This window comes from Papio anubis, chromosome 9 (assembly GCF_008728515.1).
Source record: "Papio anubis isolate 15944 chromosome 9, Panubis1.0, whole genome shotgun sequence".
Classification (NCBI taxonomy): domain Eukaryota; kingdom Metazoa; phylum Chordata; class Mammalia; order Primates; family Cercopithecidae; genus Papio; species Papio anubis.
In genome coordinates, this window is record NC_044984.1 from 102061307 (window position 1) to 102078922 (window position 17616).

General features: G+C 41.9%; 1 protein-coding gene across 2 annotated transcripts in view; it reads right to left on the reverse strand.

The window, feature by feature from the left end:
• PRDM4 (PR/SET domain 4) overlaps nucleotides 1-8387 on the reverse strand; it is a 28305-nt gene extending 19918 nt beyond the window's left edge. Inside the window, exons 1-4 of one of the 2 annotated variants that reach the window (XM_003907100.5) lie at nucleotides 8207-8387; nucleotides 7765-8031; nucleotides 3772-3905; nucleotides 847-1032 (exon numbers count right to left, since the gene is read on the reverse strand). In XM_003907100.5, coding sequence (XP_003907149.1) covers nucleotides 847-1032; nucleotides 3772-3905; nucleotides 7765-7775 — 331 coding nt within the window. In that variant the 5' untranslated portion in view covers nucleotides 7776-8031; nucleotides 8207-8387. Of the gene's footprint in view, nucleotides 1-846; nucleotides 1033-3771; nucleotides 3906-7764; nucleotides 8032-8206 lie in introns of those variants that run through there. The other variant, XM_021922864.2, reaches the window with a different exon arrangement.
• Between the last annotated feature and the right edge of the window lie 9229 nt (nucleotides 8388-17616).

The following is a 17616-nucleotide window of genomic DNA, read 5'->3' on the forward strand; positions in this document are numbered from 1 at the left end:
TAAGAGCGTTACAATGGTAATAAAAGCTGGAAAAACCAAACTGTCCAACAATAAAGATAATAAACCATCAAATACCCATTCAGTAGAAAGTAATGCATCATTAAAAAGGATAATTATGAAAACCACGTAGCAGCAAAGGAAAATACCCACGTAACAGCAGACAAAAAGATAAAGTGAAAAAAGTAAAGATAAACAATTGTACAGAAAGTATGGTCTTGGGCCAGGCACAGTGGCTCATGCCTGTAATCCCAGCACTTTGGGATGCTGTAGTGGGCATATGGCTTCAGTGCAGGAGTTCGAGACCAGCCTGGGCAACATGCCAAAACCCCATCTCTTTTTTTAAAAAGAGTTACTTATAAAAAAGAAAGAGTATGGTATGGTCTCAAGGCAGGCATGTGCCTGTAGTCCCAGCTACTCAAGAGCCTGAGGTGAGAGGATCACTTGAGCTCAGGAGTTCCAGTCCAGCCTGGGCAACATAGTGAGACCCCGTCTCCGAGAGAAAGAGAGAAAGAGAGAGAGAGAGAGAGAGAGAGACTCTCTCTGTACTGCTTGACTGGAATTATAGCTGCAGAATTATAAAGACTGAATGAAAGAGATACTGGAAGAAAAAGAAGAAAAATTAAGTGCAATTAAGAAATTCAGCTTAGTCAAACTGTATTAATAATGTGTTATACGCACACTTTAAGAGGAAAAGTACATAAATATAAACAAAGACATTTTTCCTGCCTAGAGATTAATATCTAATAGTGACAAACAGAAAAAAGTGTTATTCAGATCTTCAGGAACTAAGCTTAAAAGCTGGCGCCATTCTTTTTTTCTAACATCCCAAATAACTATAACACTTACCAGGTAGAATGGTTCTGAAATAACTGCTCTCCAGGTGAGGGTAAGGTGGTGGAGGTAGGGTGTAGTTTCTTTCAGGTAACCCACACATCACCCCTCGATCTCCAATACCCATTGGGAGCATTAGAGACAGAGCAGAAGGCAGAGAGCTCAGGGAGGGACCCAGGTTTGGAATTGCCACTGGGAGGCCTACAAAACAAAATTTTTTTTCTCAGTTAAAAGAAAATAGGTAACTAAAAGTTCTCACGACAACCACTGGCTAAATTCTTAGAAAGGTTTTTACATATGGGCAAAAATCTCACCTAGTACCCCTTTTCATCCTTAGATAGACGATGTGCAAATATCCACAAATAGTCCTAAACAAAGTAGTCGTAGTCCCAAAGATAGTTTTTAAGTTACTTCTAAACTGGCAAGTTAATACTCCAATTGTCTGTATTGTGCTTAAATACCAAAATAATTAATTAATTATCGATTGATTTGAGACGGAGTCTTGCTTTGTTGCCCAGGCTGGAGTGCAGTGGTGTGATCTCGGCTCACTGCAATCTCCGCCTTGAGGTAGGGTTCAAGCGATTCTCCTACCTCAACCTCCTGAGTAGCTGGGATTACAGGCACACATCACCACACTCGGCTAATTTTTGTATTTTTGCTAGAGACAGGGTTTCACCATGTTGGCCAGGCTGGTCTCGAACTTCTGGCCTCGAGTGATCCACCCACCTCAGCCTCCCAGAGTGCTGGGACTGCCACCGTGCCCAGCTAAAATATTTAATTTAGAATTAAAAACCGAGTTTAAACACAAGAAAACAAATTATACACAGAAAAAAATGGAAACATAAAATATTCACAGGAGTGGTCCCTAGGTAGCGATAGTATGAAATTGTTTTGGTATTTTTTAAACTTTATTATATTTACCATTTTATATGGTGAGAATATTTCATTTCTACTCGGAAAATAACGTAATTTAGTTAGATGTAAAACTGTACATGTACATTTTCATACAATCTTTTGTATATATGCTATACTTTGTGATTAAAAAAAACTTTAAATGTGAGATTGTATCTACTTTGAGTTATATGTACTTCCAAAGTGAAGTGACTTTTACTGTGCTTAAGTATCATAATAAATACCCATCAACTAGGTCAGGGCTGATTGGCATATTTTTGCTAGGGGCAATATTTTTTTTTTTTTTGAGACAAGGTTTTGCTCTGTTGCCCAGGCTGGAGCACAGCAGCATGATCATGGGTCACGCAGCCTCAGCTTTCCGGGCTCAAGTGGCCCTCCCATCTCAGCCTCCTACGTAGCTCCTACATAGCTGGGACTACAGGCGTGTGCTACCATGCCCAGCTAATTTTTATTTTTTTCTTTGCAGGGATGGGGTCTCCTTATGTTACCCAGGCTGATCTTGAACTCCTGGGCTCAAGTGATCCTCCTGTCTTGGCTTCTCGAAGTGCAGGGATTACAGGCGTGAGCCACTGTGCCTGGTTGGCAATATTTTTTAATAAGTTTTCCTCCTTAACAAGAGTGCCCACTAAAAGGAATGCCTACAAAACAATCAAATGGGTTAACCACTAATAATTTTTAAAAATTTCTTTTGTGGACACTTAAATGTGAAGAGACCCTAGTTTCGATGAATCTTATTTAACTGCTGCATTTTATTAATTAAGCAAGTAATTCTCTTTAGAGAACTATTTAAACAAGATATAGATTTATTTACACTAACTCCTACTTTGACAAAGAAAGTCCAATACATTACAATGTCATTGATCCTAAAGAACTGACAGCTTATCATTGTAATAATCAATAGAATATTTATTCCATTTATATTCCATTTCAATGGAATAAGAAAATGAAGCTAGGTAGAAAAAAGGTTTTAAAAGTACAGTGATGGCTGGCATGGTAGCTCACGCCTGTAATCCCAGCACTCTGGGAGGCCAAGGAGGGCAGATTGCCTGAGGTCAGGAGTTTAAGACCAGCCTGGCTAATATGGTGAAACCCTGTTTCTACTAAAAATACAAAAAATTAGTCGAGCGTGGTGGCACGTGCCTATAGTCCCAGCTACTCGGGATGCTGAGGCAGGAGAATTGCTTCAACCCGGGAGGTGGAGGTTGCAGTGAGGCGAGATCGCACCACTGCACTCCAGCTTGGGCAATAAGAGCGAAACTCCATCTCAAAAAAAAAAAAAAAAAAAAAAGAAAGAAAGAAAGAAAATTAGCCAGGTGTAGTGGCACGTGCCTATAATCCCAGCTACTCCGGAGGCCAAAGCAGGAGAATCATTTGAACCTGGGAAGCAAAGGTTGCCGTCAGCTGAGATCGTGCCCCTGCACTCCAGCCTGGATGACAGAGCGACATTCTGTTTTAAAAAAGAAAAAAAAAAGTACAGTGATAGGAAGAGTGAATTTTTCCTATACTATTTTGCGTATGGAGGCTCATGAGGCGTTCCATGTAAAAGCCCCATGTAAAAGTATCATACTGCTTTCCACATAATTTTAGACCTGGTGCATCTGCAGTTATTGCCATTTAATTTCAAACCCAGTGGAATATAAAGCCCAATTCCCCATGCTCTCTGGGAAGAGTTATTAGAGTAACTTTAACTGATTCTCTTCTATTAACCCAGGGACAGAGTACTAAAGTGTGAACCAGATGAATGGGCAACCCTAAATAAAATGCCAAGTTAATTACAGCTCTAGACAAAAAGCTACCAACTTAGAAGAGGACTATCAGAAAAAAACTGCTACTACTATCCACTAGAACTCTAATATTCTACCTCTACAAAAACCTTCTTTTCCATTACCTATCACATGTCGAACCACCATTCAGGCCTGCTTACCTTCTCCCTTCTACCCTTAAAGGGGCTCTGATCTCTTCTAGACTCCATTTAGAATTGATAACACAGTTAAGTGTTGAAAGCAGTAGGTCTCCCTTACCACTCACCTGGGGCAGGGATGGCACTGTGAGTGGGTGAGGCAGCCAATCCCAGGTGACTTCCTGAGACTGGCAAGGCATTGCTCACAGAGGATGAAGTCAGCTGCTCCATCCCCACTGGGCTCAGGTTCATTTCATTCATTCTAGAAAAGAACACACACAACTAGTTATGCAAAAATTTACTCTGATGACTCTGTATTAAGATACTGAAGAAACTGAAAGAGTGGGGATGGGGAAATGGGACTTAGCCAACTATTCACTTTTACACTCAACAATTCTCTTAGACAGCTAGTGCCATATTCTTTCTACTGATAAGAAAACTGAGATTGAGACATTAAAAAACTCAATTCAAAGTGCGGGCTAACACGGTGAAACCCCGTCTCTACTAAAAATACAAAAAATTAGCCGGGCGCGGTGGCGGGCGCCTGTAGTCCCAGCTACTCGGGAGGCTGAGGCAGGAGAATGGCGTAAACCCGGGAGGCGGAGCTTGCAGTCGGAGCTTGCAGTGAGCTGAGATCCGGCCACTGTACTCCAGCCTGGGTGACAGAGCGAGACTCCGTCTCAAAAAAAAAAAAAAAAACTCAATTCAATGTCACATAGCAGAAATAGGATTTGAATTCCGCCTTGCTCGAAACTCTAGGCACACCATCTAAAGCAAGGTTTGCAATCCTTAGAGCACATGGCAATGACAGTTTGTTTTTTTTACATCACTCAAGCTTCGTCTTTTACAATATTTATTTTTCTCCAAATGGCTTATTATTTCAAACCAGTAGTTTTTTAGGCAGTGCATTTTAACTTACTCAAATAAATTTTACTAATCATTTCCAATAGGAGTTAAAGATTCAAATTATCAATGATGTGAAAAGCACCATATTTTCCCCATTCAGCAACAGTTTACTAAGATTCTGTATCAGTTTTTAATGTCCTAATATTAATGTCCTCCATATATTGAGGGTCACTATGCAAGCTTTGCTACCACTTCATTTAAAATGACTTCAAATCCTCACACCAATACTGCAACGTAAGATAGATGAGGGAATTACGGCTCAAAGAGGCCATGTCATATGCCCCAAATCACATAGCTGTTAAGTGAAAGAACACAGATTAAACTGCAAAACACTGCCAAAAAGTTTTTCATTGCACCAAACTTTTTTTTAACTACAGACTATTTTTGGCAAGGTGAAGAATCTAGGAATCACCTTTTCTATGCAATCCATCTTGCACTGCCATTACAAATGTCTTTCGAATAAGAGTAATACTGATTTGAATAAAACAGCACTGAAGGCTATTATCAAAAAGTATTAGTTCTTTTATCAGAATTCAGAGACTGCCATATTACAAACATTATAGAACCACTAGGCTAGCCAACAGGTTATCCAAAAGGGGCTCTCTAATGACCTCCAGTCCTTACACTGAGCATCATAATAATGAATTATTCTCTGCGTATGGGAAGCAGAGAAGAGGAATCAAATGAGGTTACATATTCCTCAGCAGTGAAATCAAATCTAAATAGGTTTTTAATTCTGAAAAACGGCAACGCCATTTTATCAATCAACCTGAAAATAATAATAGCTAAAATTTATGGCTCCCTTACCATGTGCTACGTATTGGGCTAAGTAATTTACATGTAACTATCTCTCTTAATCCTTTTGTTTTTGTTTTCGTTTTTGAGACAGGGTCTTGCTCAGTCGCTGCAAGCTGGAATGCAGTGGCATGATCACAGCTGACTGCAGTCTCTACCTTCTAGGCTCATGAGATCCTCCCACTTCAGCCCCCCAAGTAGCTGGAACCACAGGCATGTGCCACCATGCCTGGCTAATTTGTTTTTATTTTGAAGAGATGGGGTCTCCCTATGTTGCCCAGGCTGGAGGTCGGTATTATTCTTAATCCCACTTTAAAGATGAGGAAACTTAAAATTCAGTGATGCTAAGAAACTTAACCCAGAATCACATAACCAGTAAGGAGAGTTGGGATTTAAATTCAGATCTAATTTAAGAAACCAAAGCTCTTAACTATAGTAAGAAAGACATTACAACAAAGGAACTATATTGCCTTTCACACAGTTGCAATACATTAGGGCCTATCTACTTATATTGTGGCGTATATTTAAAGTTCCACATAGACCTGTTTCCTGCATTATGATACACCCATAAGTTTCACCCTTATCCCTGGCCATGTATCCCATAAAACTAAGCTCTAAGACATCAATAAAATGTAAAAGGCCAACGTAGTACCTTGTATAGAACAGACATTCTGAATTTTTTTTTCTAATTGGATGGAGCAATGCTAACTCATCATCCTTATCAGAAAGACAGCTAGAAGCACCTGGCAAATGAGGTACACCTTATGAAGAACAGCATGCTAATAACAGTTTTTATTAGACTATAAAGCAGGCCAGGCGTGGTGATTTACACCTGTAATCCCAGCACTTTGGGAGGCCAAGACAGAAGGATCGCTTGAGTCCAGGAGTTGGAGACCTCCCTAGGCAACACAGTGAGACCCTTGTCTCTACTAAACATTTTTTTTTTAAACTTAGCCAGGCATGGTGGTTCGTGCTTGTGGTTCCAGCTACAGGGGAGACTGAAGTGGGGAGGTCGGGGTTGCAGTGAGCTCCGCTTGCACCTCTACACTCCAACCTGGGTGACAGAGTGAGACTGTGTCTTAAAAACAAAAAAAAAAAGCAAACAATCCCTGTAGCCTAAAGAAAACATATCTCCTTAATTTTGAAAGCTGCTGGGCTTGAGTTGATTTAAAACAGACTTTTCCCATAACTCTTTATAGCTACAACCATAATTAAAACACTACAATCACTACAGCCATAACAGCCTACTTAACAAATTGGTTACAATATTTTTTAAAAGTACAACTACAGGTCTGCACCTTCAACTCTCATTCTGAAAATTCCTGAATATTTATTTAATCTCAAGATAAAAATCAGCATGGTGTTTCTAGGTTGAGTCCTAGGCCTTCTCAAACCAGAGTTTAATGCGAGAGGCTCAGCAGATTTCTGCTTTGTTGTGAGTCACTAAAACGTGATGACCTCAGCAGCCATAAACCAAAGGTAATGAGTATCCCACAGAGAGAAGGCAGATGAAGGGAATGTACAATATGATCCTCATAAGACTTTCTCATTCTAAAATGCAATTCTATTCTCATTTTCTTTCTCCTATGAGATTCTAAGAAGCAATCCCGGAAGATGGCAAGAATCAAGATACTAAGCTCTATCTTACCTACTCATTTAGGGTAAAATAATTTTACCCTACACAGGATAATAATTTTACCCTACACAGGATAATAATTTTAACCCTACACAGGATAATTACACAGGATAATAATTTTATCCTACACAGTTCTGCACTTTATGTGTGTGTTTCTAATTGACCTATGCAACCATCTGCCAGGTGCTGATTTTACACCTCTTCGCATAAAATATAAGAAACTAACTGAAATGCAGCCACTTTGCAAAGTGGGGCTTCAATAATTTCAATGAATTTGTGCCTTATCTTCCTCATTCTAAACATACGGCCTTTGAAAGGGTCTTGAAAAAACAGCCAAATACAACAATTTCTTTGGCCTGCTTCTGTACTTAAAAGTACTTTAAACATCAGCACGAAGCTTGCAGAATTAAGAACTTAATTCCCTCACTCTATCGTCCCTGCCATACCAGCAAAACTCAAGGTGAAGCATAATGAGATAATAATATACGGTGGAATCCAGAAAAATATATTAAACGCTCAAATAACTGAAAGACACAGGAAAAAGGTGTCAACAAGCCAACAATAAACGTGTGACTATTGGGAACAACTTTTCACATGTGGAGTAAATTAGGATGCACGAGATTACATTCCATCCAATACTTGTTTCTGGATTTCTTGTCCCCTTTGCAAATCACACCTGTAACCTTCTTAATGGCACCAAAAACAACGGCACTGACCCTGGACACTCACTTGCTAGATAGTTTCCAAAGATGTCACCAGTGCTGAAGCCCACCTCCCTACTCACCTGTGATGCATCAGCTTGGGGCCAAATGTCAGAGAAAGGAGCGCTCGGGTGGTGGGGAACAGGCATCAGGGTTTGCGTTCCACGGTCACGTGCTACCGCATCTTGCTCACAACCGCTGCACCGACGCGGCCACTCGTCCCCGGGGTCGCCCGGGGCCGCCCAACTTCTCCCGACGGCCGGTGGCCGTGCACCCCGTCACGGGTTGGGGCATGTCGGGGAACACCCGGGGCCTTCCGTCCAGAAGCTTCGGGAGGGGGGCTGCCCAACCTGGGGGAGTGGGACAAGAGCGGTCACCAAAACCACAACGAGGTCGCAGCTCCCATCTTCTAGCCACCTGAGAGCCCCAAGCGCTGCCGACACTGCCTCCCAAGGGCTGCGGATTAGCCCGCAGGCCGGGCCGCCTCTCCCCGCCCCGCTCCGGCTGGGCCCGCGCGCAGCCCACCTGACAGCTGCGCTGGGGGCGCGCGCGCCTGCCCCACTGCTTTGTTCCTCATCCGGGCAGAGTTCGCCTCGGGGCCCTGCCCGTCCCCTCGGCCCCCTCACCCCGGGGGCCGTTGCCCTAACGTTTCCCGCCCGGCCCGGCCCTTCCCAGCCCGCTGCTTCCTCAGGGCCGCACCCTCCGCGGCGCGTTTCCGGCTCCTCAGCCACTCTCGGCACCCGCCGCTCCGCCCCCCGTGCGTGCGCCCTCCCCACCGCGGCCCGCAAGCGGCGCCCGCGCACCGCCTCGCCCCTCTCCCAGCCCAGGCCTCTCCGCGCGTGCGCGCGGCAGATGCGCTGGCCGCGAGAGGCTCCGCCGTGAGCTCTGCGTCTCCATCCGGCCGGCTAGAATCGAGCGCCGAGCGATCGACCTATAGTTGCTAGGCGACCAGGGTTGCTATACCTGCAGGGAGTGAGTTTTGAATCCCCTGAATCCCGCAGACTCAAGATTTCAGTCTTCATGACATTCCCCTACTAGAGAAGCATGGGTCCACACAAAGTCCCCAAAATTCGAAGTACGGGATTTGGCCTCAAGAGTTGCCTCTGCTGCCCAGGAGGAATTGAGATTCTATCCTGAATATTTTTCGCCGTCTGCTACGCCTGAAGGCTGTCCAGTTTGCCTGCTTCCCGTCGTAAATGCTGGGGTTTGGGATTTTAAACAAATTTCCTTCCCCTTTTCTCTGCCCTTAGTTCTCTACTGCGCGCCAGGCACTGTGCCTAAAGCTCGGAGTACCGAGATGGCTTTAAAGGAAAATGGTCCCAAGCTCCTGAGCAGTAGACCTTGAAACTACACCACACTGCCTGGTGGCTCCCTTACACCAGCAAAACAGCAGATCCAGGGATTCTTCCTCTCATTCACAAAGCGTTTGTTAAATTAGATCTCAAACCTAGGGATACACAGCAAGGCACAAGCCCTGAACTTCACCTGCCTGCAGTCTAGTGGGGACTGATGAATTTTGAAAATTCAATCTAATATGAAAAGGTAGAGGCACATGCAACGTTTTGGACGAGAGTTGGGTGGGATGTCAACCCCCAAAATGTTTCCCTTCCTTTACTTCTCATGGGGAGAAAGCACATTCCAGATGAGGAAACCTCACTGAACATTGGCAGGCAGATCACATTGGTTTTGCTCTCTGTTGACAACAAATAGAAGTCTAAATCAAGAAGGCCATCATCCCAACTGAGAGTCAGTATTCTTTGAAATGCGACTTCAAATCTGGAGCCTAGAGAATGATGATGCATCTTATTACAGCCAAATACTTTCACTAGGTTTGGGTTTGGATGTCTATTCTTTTGGAACAATTTTATTAAGTTGAGAGGTGAACATAAAAATCAGGTCACATAATGTAAGAACTAAAACCATAATACTTAAGAAAATAGAGACAAAAATCTTTGTGACCTTGATAGGACACAAAAATCACAAACTATTAAAAAATTGGACCAGGTGCAGTGGCTCTCGCCTCAGCACTTTAGGAAGCTGAGGTAGGAGGATCGATTGAGCCCAGGTGTTTGAGACAATCCTGGGCAACAAAGTGAGACCCTGTCTCTACAAAAAATAAAAAAATTAGCTGAGCATGGTGGTATGCACATGTAGCCCCAGCTACTGTGCCCAGGAGTGTGAGGTTGCAATGAGCTAAGATTTTGCCACTGCACTCCAGCTTAGGTGACAGAGACCTTATCTCAAAAAAAAAAAAAAAAAAAAAGACAAATTGAACTTCATCAAAATTAAAATGGTTGATCTTGAAAAGATACTGTCAACAAAATGAGTCAAGCGAGAGACTGGGAGAAAATATTTTCAAAACAAATATCTGAAAAATGATTTGTATCTTGAATTATAAAGAACCCTTTAAATACAATAATAAGAAGACAAATTTTAAAAACTTAGGCAAAAATCTCAACAGCCATTTCACCAAAGAAGATATATAGATGGCGATTAAGCACACAAAAATATGTGCAGCATCATTAGGTATCAAAGAAATGCAAATCAAAGCACAATGAAGTCATATTGCACACTTACTAGAATGGCTAAAATTAAAAAGACCAACTATAACAAGTGTTGGTGCAAATATGGAGCAACTGGTACCCTCACATTTTGTTGGTGGGAATGCAAAAAAAATGTCACAGCCATTTTAGAATGGCAATTTCTTTTCTCTCTGTCTCTCTTTTTTTTTTTTTTTAGACAGAGTCTCACTGTCACCCAGGCTGGAGTGCTGTGCTGTGGTCTTGGCTCACTGCAGTCTCTGCCTCCTGGGTTCAAGTGATTCTCCTGCCTCAGCTTCCCCAGTAGCTGGAATTACAGGTGCTCACCAGCATGCCTGGCGAATTTTTGTATTTTTAGTAAAGATGGGGTTTCACCATGTTGGCCAAGCCCGTTGCAAACTCCTGACCTCAAGTGATCTACCTGCCTTAGCCTCCCAAAGTGCTGGGATTACAGGCATGAGCCACCATGCCTGGCCGGCAATTTCTTATACTTCTTATACCATACAATTCTCCATACTCCTTAGGTATTTACCAAAGAAAAATAAAAACATATGTACAAAGACTTGAACACCAATGTCCATAGCTGCTTTATCATAATAGGCCAGAACAGGAAATGACCCAAATGTCCATCAACTGGTAAATGAATAATGACAGTGTACAGTATCTATACAGTGGAATTCTGCTCAGAAATAAAAAGGAACAAGCTGTTGATACATGGATGGATCTCAAAGCCATATTATGCTAAGTGAAAGAAATCAGACACAATAGACTCCATATTATGAGTCCAGGTATATGAAATTCTAGAAAAGGCAAAATTGTAGTAATAGAAAGCAGAGAAGTGATTGTCAGAAGTTGGGAATGGGTTGGGGGATGAGATTGCCTACAGTGGGGGCATAAAAGAACTTTTAGAAGTGACGAAAATGGTCTTGATTGTGGTAGAGGTTATACAACTGTATACATCTGTCCAAATTAATTGAATAGTAAGCTTGACATTGGTGAATTTTATTGTATGTAAAAATACCTCAAAAAGTCAATTAAAAAATTATGTCAAAAATTGAAGTGTTCTGACTCTACTCCCCAGACTAAGCCCACTGTATGCTCTCTCATACTACCGATGTTTATTGTAATTAATTGTTTAATTTTCTATTTTGCCAAATAGATTTTAAATTTTGGGGAGAAGATTCATGTCTATCTTATTTAATGCTATACAACATAGCACTATACCTGGCATATATTAGATATTCAATAAATTTCTGATGCATGAGGGAAAGTCGAACTGGCATAATTTGAAGCCACACATATTGACTCACATATCTATTTACTTGGAGATGTACAGCAAATGGTTGCTCAAAGATTGCCTTAACTGCTGATTTGGGGTGACTTACCCCTTTAAGGAGACTCCACGGTGTTGTTAAGACAATAAAAACAATGGAAAGGCCAGATACAGTGGCTCATACCTGTAATCCTAGCACTTTGGGCAGCCAAGGCTGGTGGATTGCTTGAGTCCAGAAGTTCAGGATCAGCTGAGCAACATGGTGAAACTCTGTCTTTACAAAAATTACAAAAATTAGCCCGGTGTGATGGTACATGCCTGTGGTCCCAGCTACTTGGGAGGCTGAGGTAGGAGGATCCTTTGAGCCTGGGAGGTTGACAGTGCAGTAAGCTGTGATCAGGCCACTGCCACTGCACTCTGGCCTGGGCAACAGGGCAAGACACTGCCTCAAACAACAACAACAAAAATGGGAGAAACTGGCCAATCACACAAGTAGAAATGAAGAGCTTTGGCGTGGCAGAGCAAGGAGGATACGTTCTGAGGAATGCATCCTTAGGCAATTTTGTGGTTGTGCAAACATCATAGAGTGCACTTACACATACCTAGATGGTTTAACCTACTATACCCCTAGGCTAGATGGTATGGCCTATGGCTCCTAGGTTACAAACCTGCATAGCATGTTACTGTACGGAATACTCCAGACAATTGTAACATCATGGTGTTTGTGTATCTAAACATATCTAAGCATAGAAAAAGTACAGTAAAAATATGGACAAAAGATGAAAAAATGGTATGCCTGTCTGGGGCAGTTTCATTATAATCTTATGGGACCACTCTTGTATATCCAGTCTGTCGTTGACCAAAACATCATTGTGTGGCACAGGACTGCATTAGCATGATTGTGAAATAATGATGGAGAGTAAAATCAAGGGTAGACCTTAGAGATAATATCAATGAAGACAACCAGATAACAACCACTAAGATTTTTCCTGGACATCAGAGATAGACACAGAGGGCAAATTACCTTTAAACATTATCTCCTAGCACTAAAGACAAGGACAGTAATGGGTAAATTTGGCCCCAGATTTAGCTGATCAGGATATCTTACTTTTAACAGACCCTAATTAAGGTTTAAAATCTTGCTTCCTATTCCTTATGGTAAGGAGGATCTACAAATAAAGACCTTTTATGTGGGTAAACCTGTTCTTTGGCATTCTTGGGATTCCTACCATAAGTTTGATACAATTATAATATAACTGACCTCCTTATTTATTTAATATTTGCAGAGAGGCATAGAGTTTATTCTACAAATGTTTGTTGAGTGTCTACTATGTGCCAGGCATTGCTCTAGGAACTGGGGGTATGTAGTAAACAAAACAGGCAAAAAATACCAGTTCCTCTGGAGCTTACATTATAATGGAAGAAGATAGGTAATAAAGAAATAAATAATTAAAATACACAATATTCCAGATAGCAATAAATAACATAAAAAAAAGAATGGCTGAGAAAATGGACAGAAAATGCCTGGGGATGGGCCTGCGATTTTAATAGGGTAGACAGAGAAGTCATCACTCAAAAGGTGACATTTAAACCAAAGGGGAGGAGAGAGTGATCCATGCAGACGTCTAGAGGGAGAATGTCTCAGTCAGAAAGAAGGTCAAGAGCAAACGCTCTGAGTCAGGAGACTGCCCGGTGGATTTGAGAAATTGCAAGGACACCAGTGACTCTAGAACTGTACTGCCTAGCATGATAGCTGCTGCCCACCTGTGGCTATGGAGCCCCTGACATGCGCCTAGTTTACACTGTGCAATTATTTTAGAGTGGGGAGTAAAATAGAGAGATTTTTGTCAATAGCCCCAATTCTTTACTCCTCTCGGTAACCAACCTTTTTTCTCTCGGCTAAAAATGGAGTCTATTTTTCTGCCCCTTGATTCTGAGTTTGCCATGTGGGACATATGCTTGAACTGAGCTGAGGTCAGGCCAAATCACTGATCCTCGGGCTCAAGAGCTAAATATGTGCTTAGTGTTTTATTGACAGCATTCTGAGGAGGCTGTCCCCCTTATCTTGGCTACCACTGAGTCTCTGCTCTGATCTTAGGAAACTGACACATGGGTATAGAGGATTAAGCGCTAGTACTTAGAACAATATTTCTCTTAGATTAATGTCCTCAGTACTTGTTCAACTCCTCTAAAAGCTATAGAATTACTTGTTTTCTAAACGCAATATATGTGGCAGTAGAACTGGGGTAATCTTGTGTGTTCTGTTAACTCTTAGGAATTTCTTTTTCTTTTTCTTTTTTTTTTTTTGAGACAGAGTCTTGCTCTGTCACCTAGGCTGGAGTGCAGATCGCATGATTTCAGCTCACTGCAACCTCTGTCTCCTGGGCTCAAGCAATCTTCCAACCTCAGCCTCCCGAGCAGCAGGGATTACAGGCATGCACTACCATACCCAGCTAATTTTTGTATGTTTTGTAGAGACGGGGTTTTACCATGTTGCCCAGGCTGGTCTTGAGTGATACTTCTGCCTTGGCCTCCCAAAGTGCTAGTATTACAGGCATGAACAACCATACCCGGCCAAGTCTTAGGACTTTAAAGGCTGAACACATATGGTTTCAAACTAATTCAGTTTCTCAGATCTGAATGAACTGTACTAATTTCTGTGAGGGTTATGCACGATGAATGAATCCAGACTCTACTCAGTCTTTCAAACAACACCCCTCTAACTAGATTGAGCAGAATAAGGAATCAAAGAGTGAGCAAAAAAAAAAAAAAAAGCAAACAAAAAACACATCATCATCAACACCACGACACAGAGGGCTTCTGTGACCAAATGTGGGGTGGTTTTCCCCACACACCAAGCAAGCAGTCAATTCTGCAACGCACACCAACTGGGTGCCCTCCAATTTAATTCCAACATTATCTACCTGGAGATAGCGTCAGATCCCACAGGTTGAGGGCTCAGTCCCATCAGACTTCCCCCTGACCCTTCCTCATCAGACACCAGTCACAAGTCCGGGCCTCTGGAACTTCTGACCAACCGGCTTCAAATTGGGGATTCCATGACTCCCTCTTTGGGTCCCATTAATTTGATAGAGTGGCTTACATAACTCGAGAAGACACTTAACTTAGGTTTACTGGTTTATTACAAAAGATATTACAAAGGATACAGATGAAGAGATGCACAGAGCATGGCACAGGGAGGGGGTGCAGAGCTTCCATGCCCTCCCTGGGCGTGCCACCCTCCGGGAACCCCCAGGGGTTCAGCTATCCAGAAGCTCTCCAAACCCTGTCCTCTTGGGCCTTTAATGGAGACATTATTGGATAGACATGAGTGACTACCATGCAGAAATGTAACTGGACAAAAAGGGTGTGATCCAATACTAGTAGACTGAGTGGGGAAACCCAGCAAGGCCTGTCTGTTCACATTCTTCCTAGTCTCCTCCGTGCAGCGTTCCTTCCTCCAGGGGATGGGGCAGGACTCCTGAATTGAGGGTCTCATGACCTGCGATTATAAAGGTGGTGGAAGATAAGAGTTCTGCTGTGGGCTGGTGAAAGAAGGGCAGGGCAAGTTCAGAGAGAGATTCTGTTTTCTGAGGCCTGCTTCTGAGTGCCCTAACATTATAACAAAAGACTATAACAAGAGTTTAGGGAGTTATAAGCCAGGAACTGTGGACAAAACCCAATATATCATAATATCACAGAGGGGAAATGATTTTAGGAGTTTAGCCAAAGAAATTTTAATGTTGATATCTCTGAATTTTAACCTAAAAGGATAAGGTTTATTTAAGCTTTGGGTTTTAATTTATGCCTAGCAATTTGATAATGAGGATTTTTTTTAAATTTGAAGGATTATTCTGTGGGTAATTTATTTGACTGCATAACCTCTGGCCAGCTATACTGGAATGGCCTTCATTAGAAATAGCAAATAAAATCAGGAATGAGTTTTTGACCTGGGGTCCACCATATTTTGGGGTTAATTTAACTGATGTACTGTTCTGATTCATTTTAGAAGTTTAAGGGGCAAAAACTGAACTGCCTGTCCGTGAATCTAAGATGATAAACAAAGGAGCAGTAGTTGCCATTGAAGGAAGCTGGAAATTCAAGAGAGAAAGACAAGATCACTGTCTTTGTTAATGGCCTCCTAAAATTCCAACAGCAATGATAAAGTAAATGAAAAAGTAACTGAAAATTTACCTCCAAAGAAGGTCCATAGCCGGGCACAGTGGCTCATGCTTGTTATCCCAACACTTGGGAGGCTGTGGCAGGTGGATCATCTGAGCTCAGGAATTCGAGACTAGCCTGAGCAACATGTTGAAACCATATCTCCACACAAAAATATAAAAATTAGTTGGGTGTGATGGCACATTGCGGTGGTCCCAGCTACTCGGGAGGCTGGTCGATTGAGCCCAGGAGGTTGGGGCTTTGGTGAGCCAGGATCGTGCCACTGCACCCCAGCCTGGGCAACAGAGCAAGACTCTGTCTCAAAACAAAAAAAAAAAAAACAAAAAACAAAACAAAACAAAAAAACATGTGTTTTTTGTTTTAGCAACTCTCCAAGGAACAGATAATTTTCATATTTTACAAATGGTTCCAACACCTAGAAACAGATGGAAAGCCACTCAACTTATTTTTAAGAGTTTGAAATAATGCTGATACCAAAAAAGGAGAGCACAAGAAAATGAAACTATGAGCCAATATAACTTGGGACTATAAGAAAAAAATTTCTAAATAAGATATTAACAAATTGAATCCAGCAGTGTATAAAAGAATTATGCCTTCATAGGATTTTATTCTAAGAATGTAAGATGGCTCAATGTTGGAAAATCTATCATAGCAATTCACTAAAATAACAAATAAAAAAAGAAAATACATGATTATAGATGTTAAAAAGCATTTGATAAAATTTAATAGCCATTCCTGATAATAACAAACAAATTTCCTCAACTAGGTAAAGAATATCTACTAGATAGTGAAACATCAGAAGCTTTCTTATTGAAATACCAGGATGGGCTGGGCGTGATGGCTCATACCTGTAATCCCAGCACTTTGGGCCACCCACTTGGGAGGCCCAGGCGGGTGAATCACGAGGTCAAGAGATTGAGACCTTCCTGGCCAACATGCTAAAACCCTGTCTCTACTAAAAATACAAAAATTAGCTGGGCGTGGTGGTGCATGCCTGTAGTCCCAGCTACTCGGGAGGCTGAGATGGGAGGATGGCTTGAGCCTGGGAGGCAGACGGTGCAGTGAGCAGAGATTGTGCCGGTCCATTCCAGCCTGGGTGACAGAGTGAGACCCCATCTCTCAAAAAAAAAAAAAAAAAACCATCTTGAGTGGGTGTTATTTCACAAGTGTATAAATTTATTCAAAGCTCATTAAATTGTATATTTAACATCCGTGCATTTAATTGTATGTAGATCTTATCATGATTAAAAACCATTAGAACTAATAAGAGAGTTTAGTGAAATGACTGTATTAAAGATTAATATGAAGTAATCAGTAACTTTGAATAACAGAAAAAAAAACTTACTCGCTATAGCAACAAAACCTATAAAACATCTTGAAATAAGCATAATAAAATATGTTCAAGACCTACATGTAAAAACCTTTGAAATTAATTAATTTATTTTTATTTTTTGAGATGGAATCTTGCTCTCTGGCCAGTCTGGAGTGCAGCGGCGCAATCATGGCTCACTGCAACGTTTGCCTCCTGGATTGAAGCGATTCTCCTGCCTCAGCCTCCCGAGTAGCTGGGACTACAGGCACGTGCCACTACGCCCAGCTAATTTTTGTATTTTTAGTAGAGACGGGCTTTCACCATGTTGGCCAGGATGGTCTCGATCTCTTGACCTCGTGATCTGCCCGCCTTCGCCTCCCAAAGTGCTGGGATTACAGGCGTGAGCCACTGCACCTGGCCAAAATTTACTAATGAGCAAAAAAGAAGACCTGAAGAAATGAGTTCTATTATGTGCATATATGGAGAAATGCAACGTTTTTAAACAAAAGGTGATTCTCTCCAAATTAATCTTTTTAATGGAGACAGGGTCTTGCTCTGTTGCCCAGGTTGCAGTGCTGTGGCATAATCACAGCTCACTGCAGCCTCGATCTCCTGGGCTCAATCAATC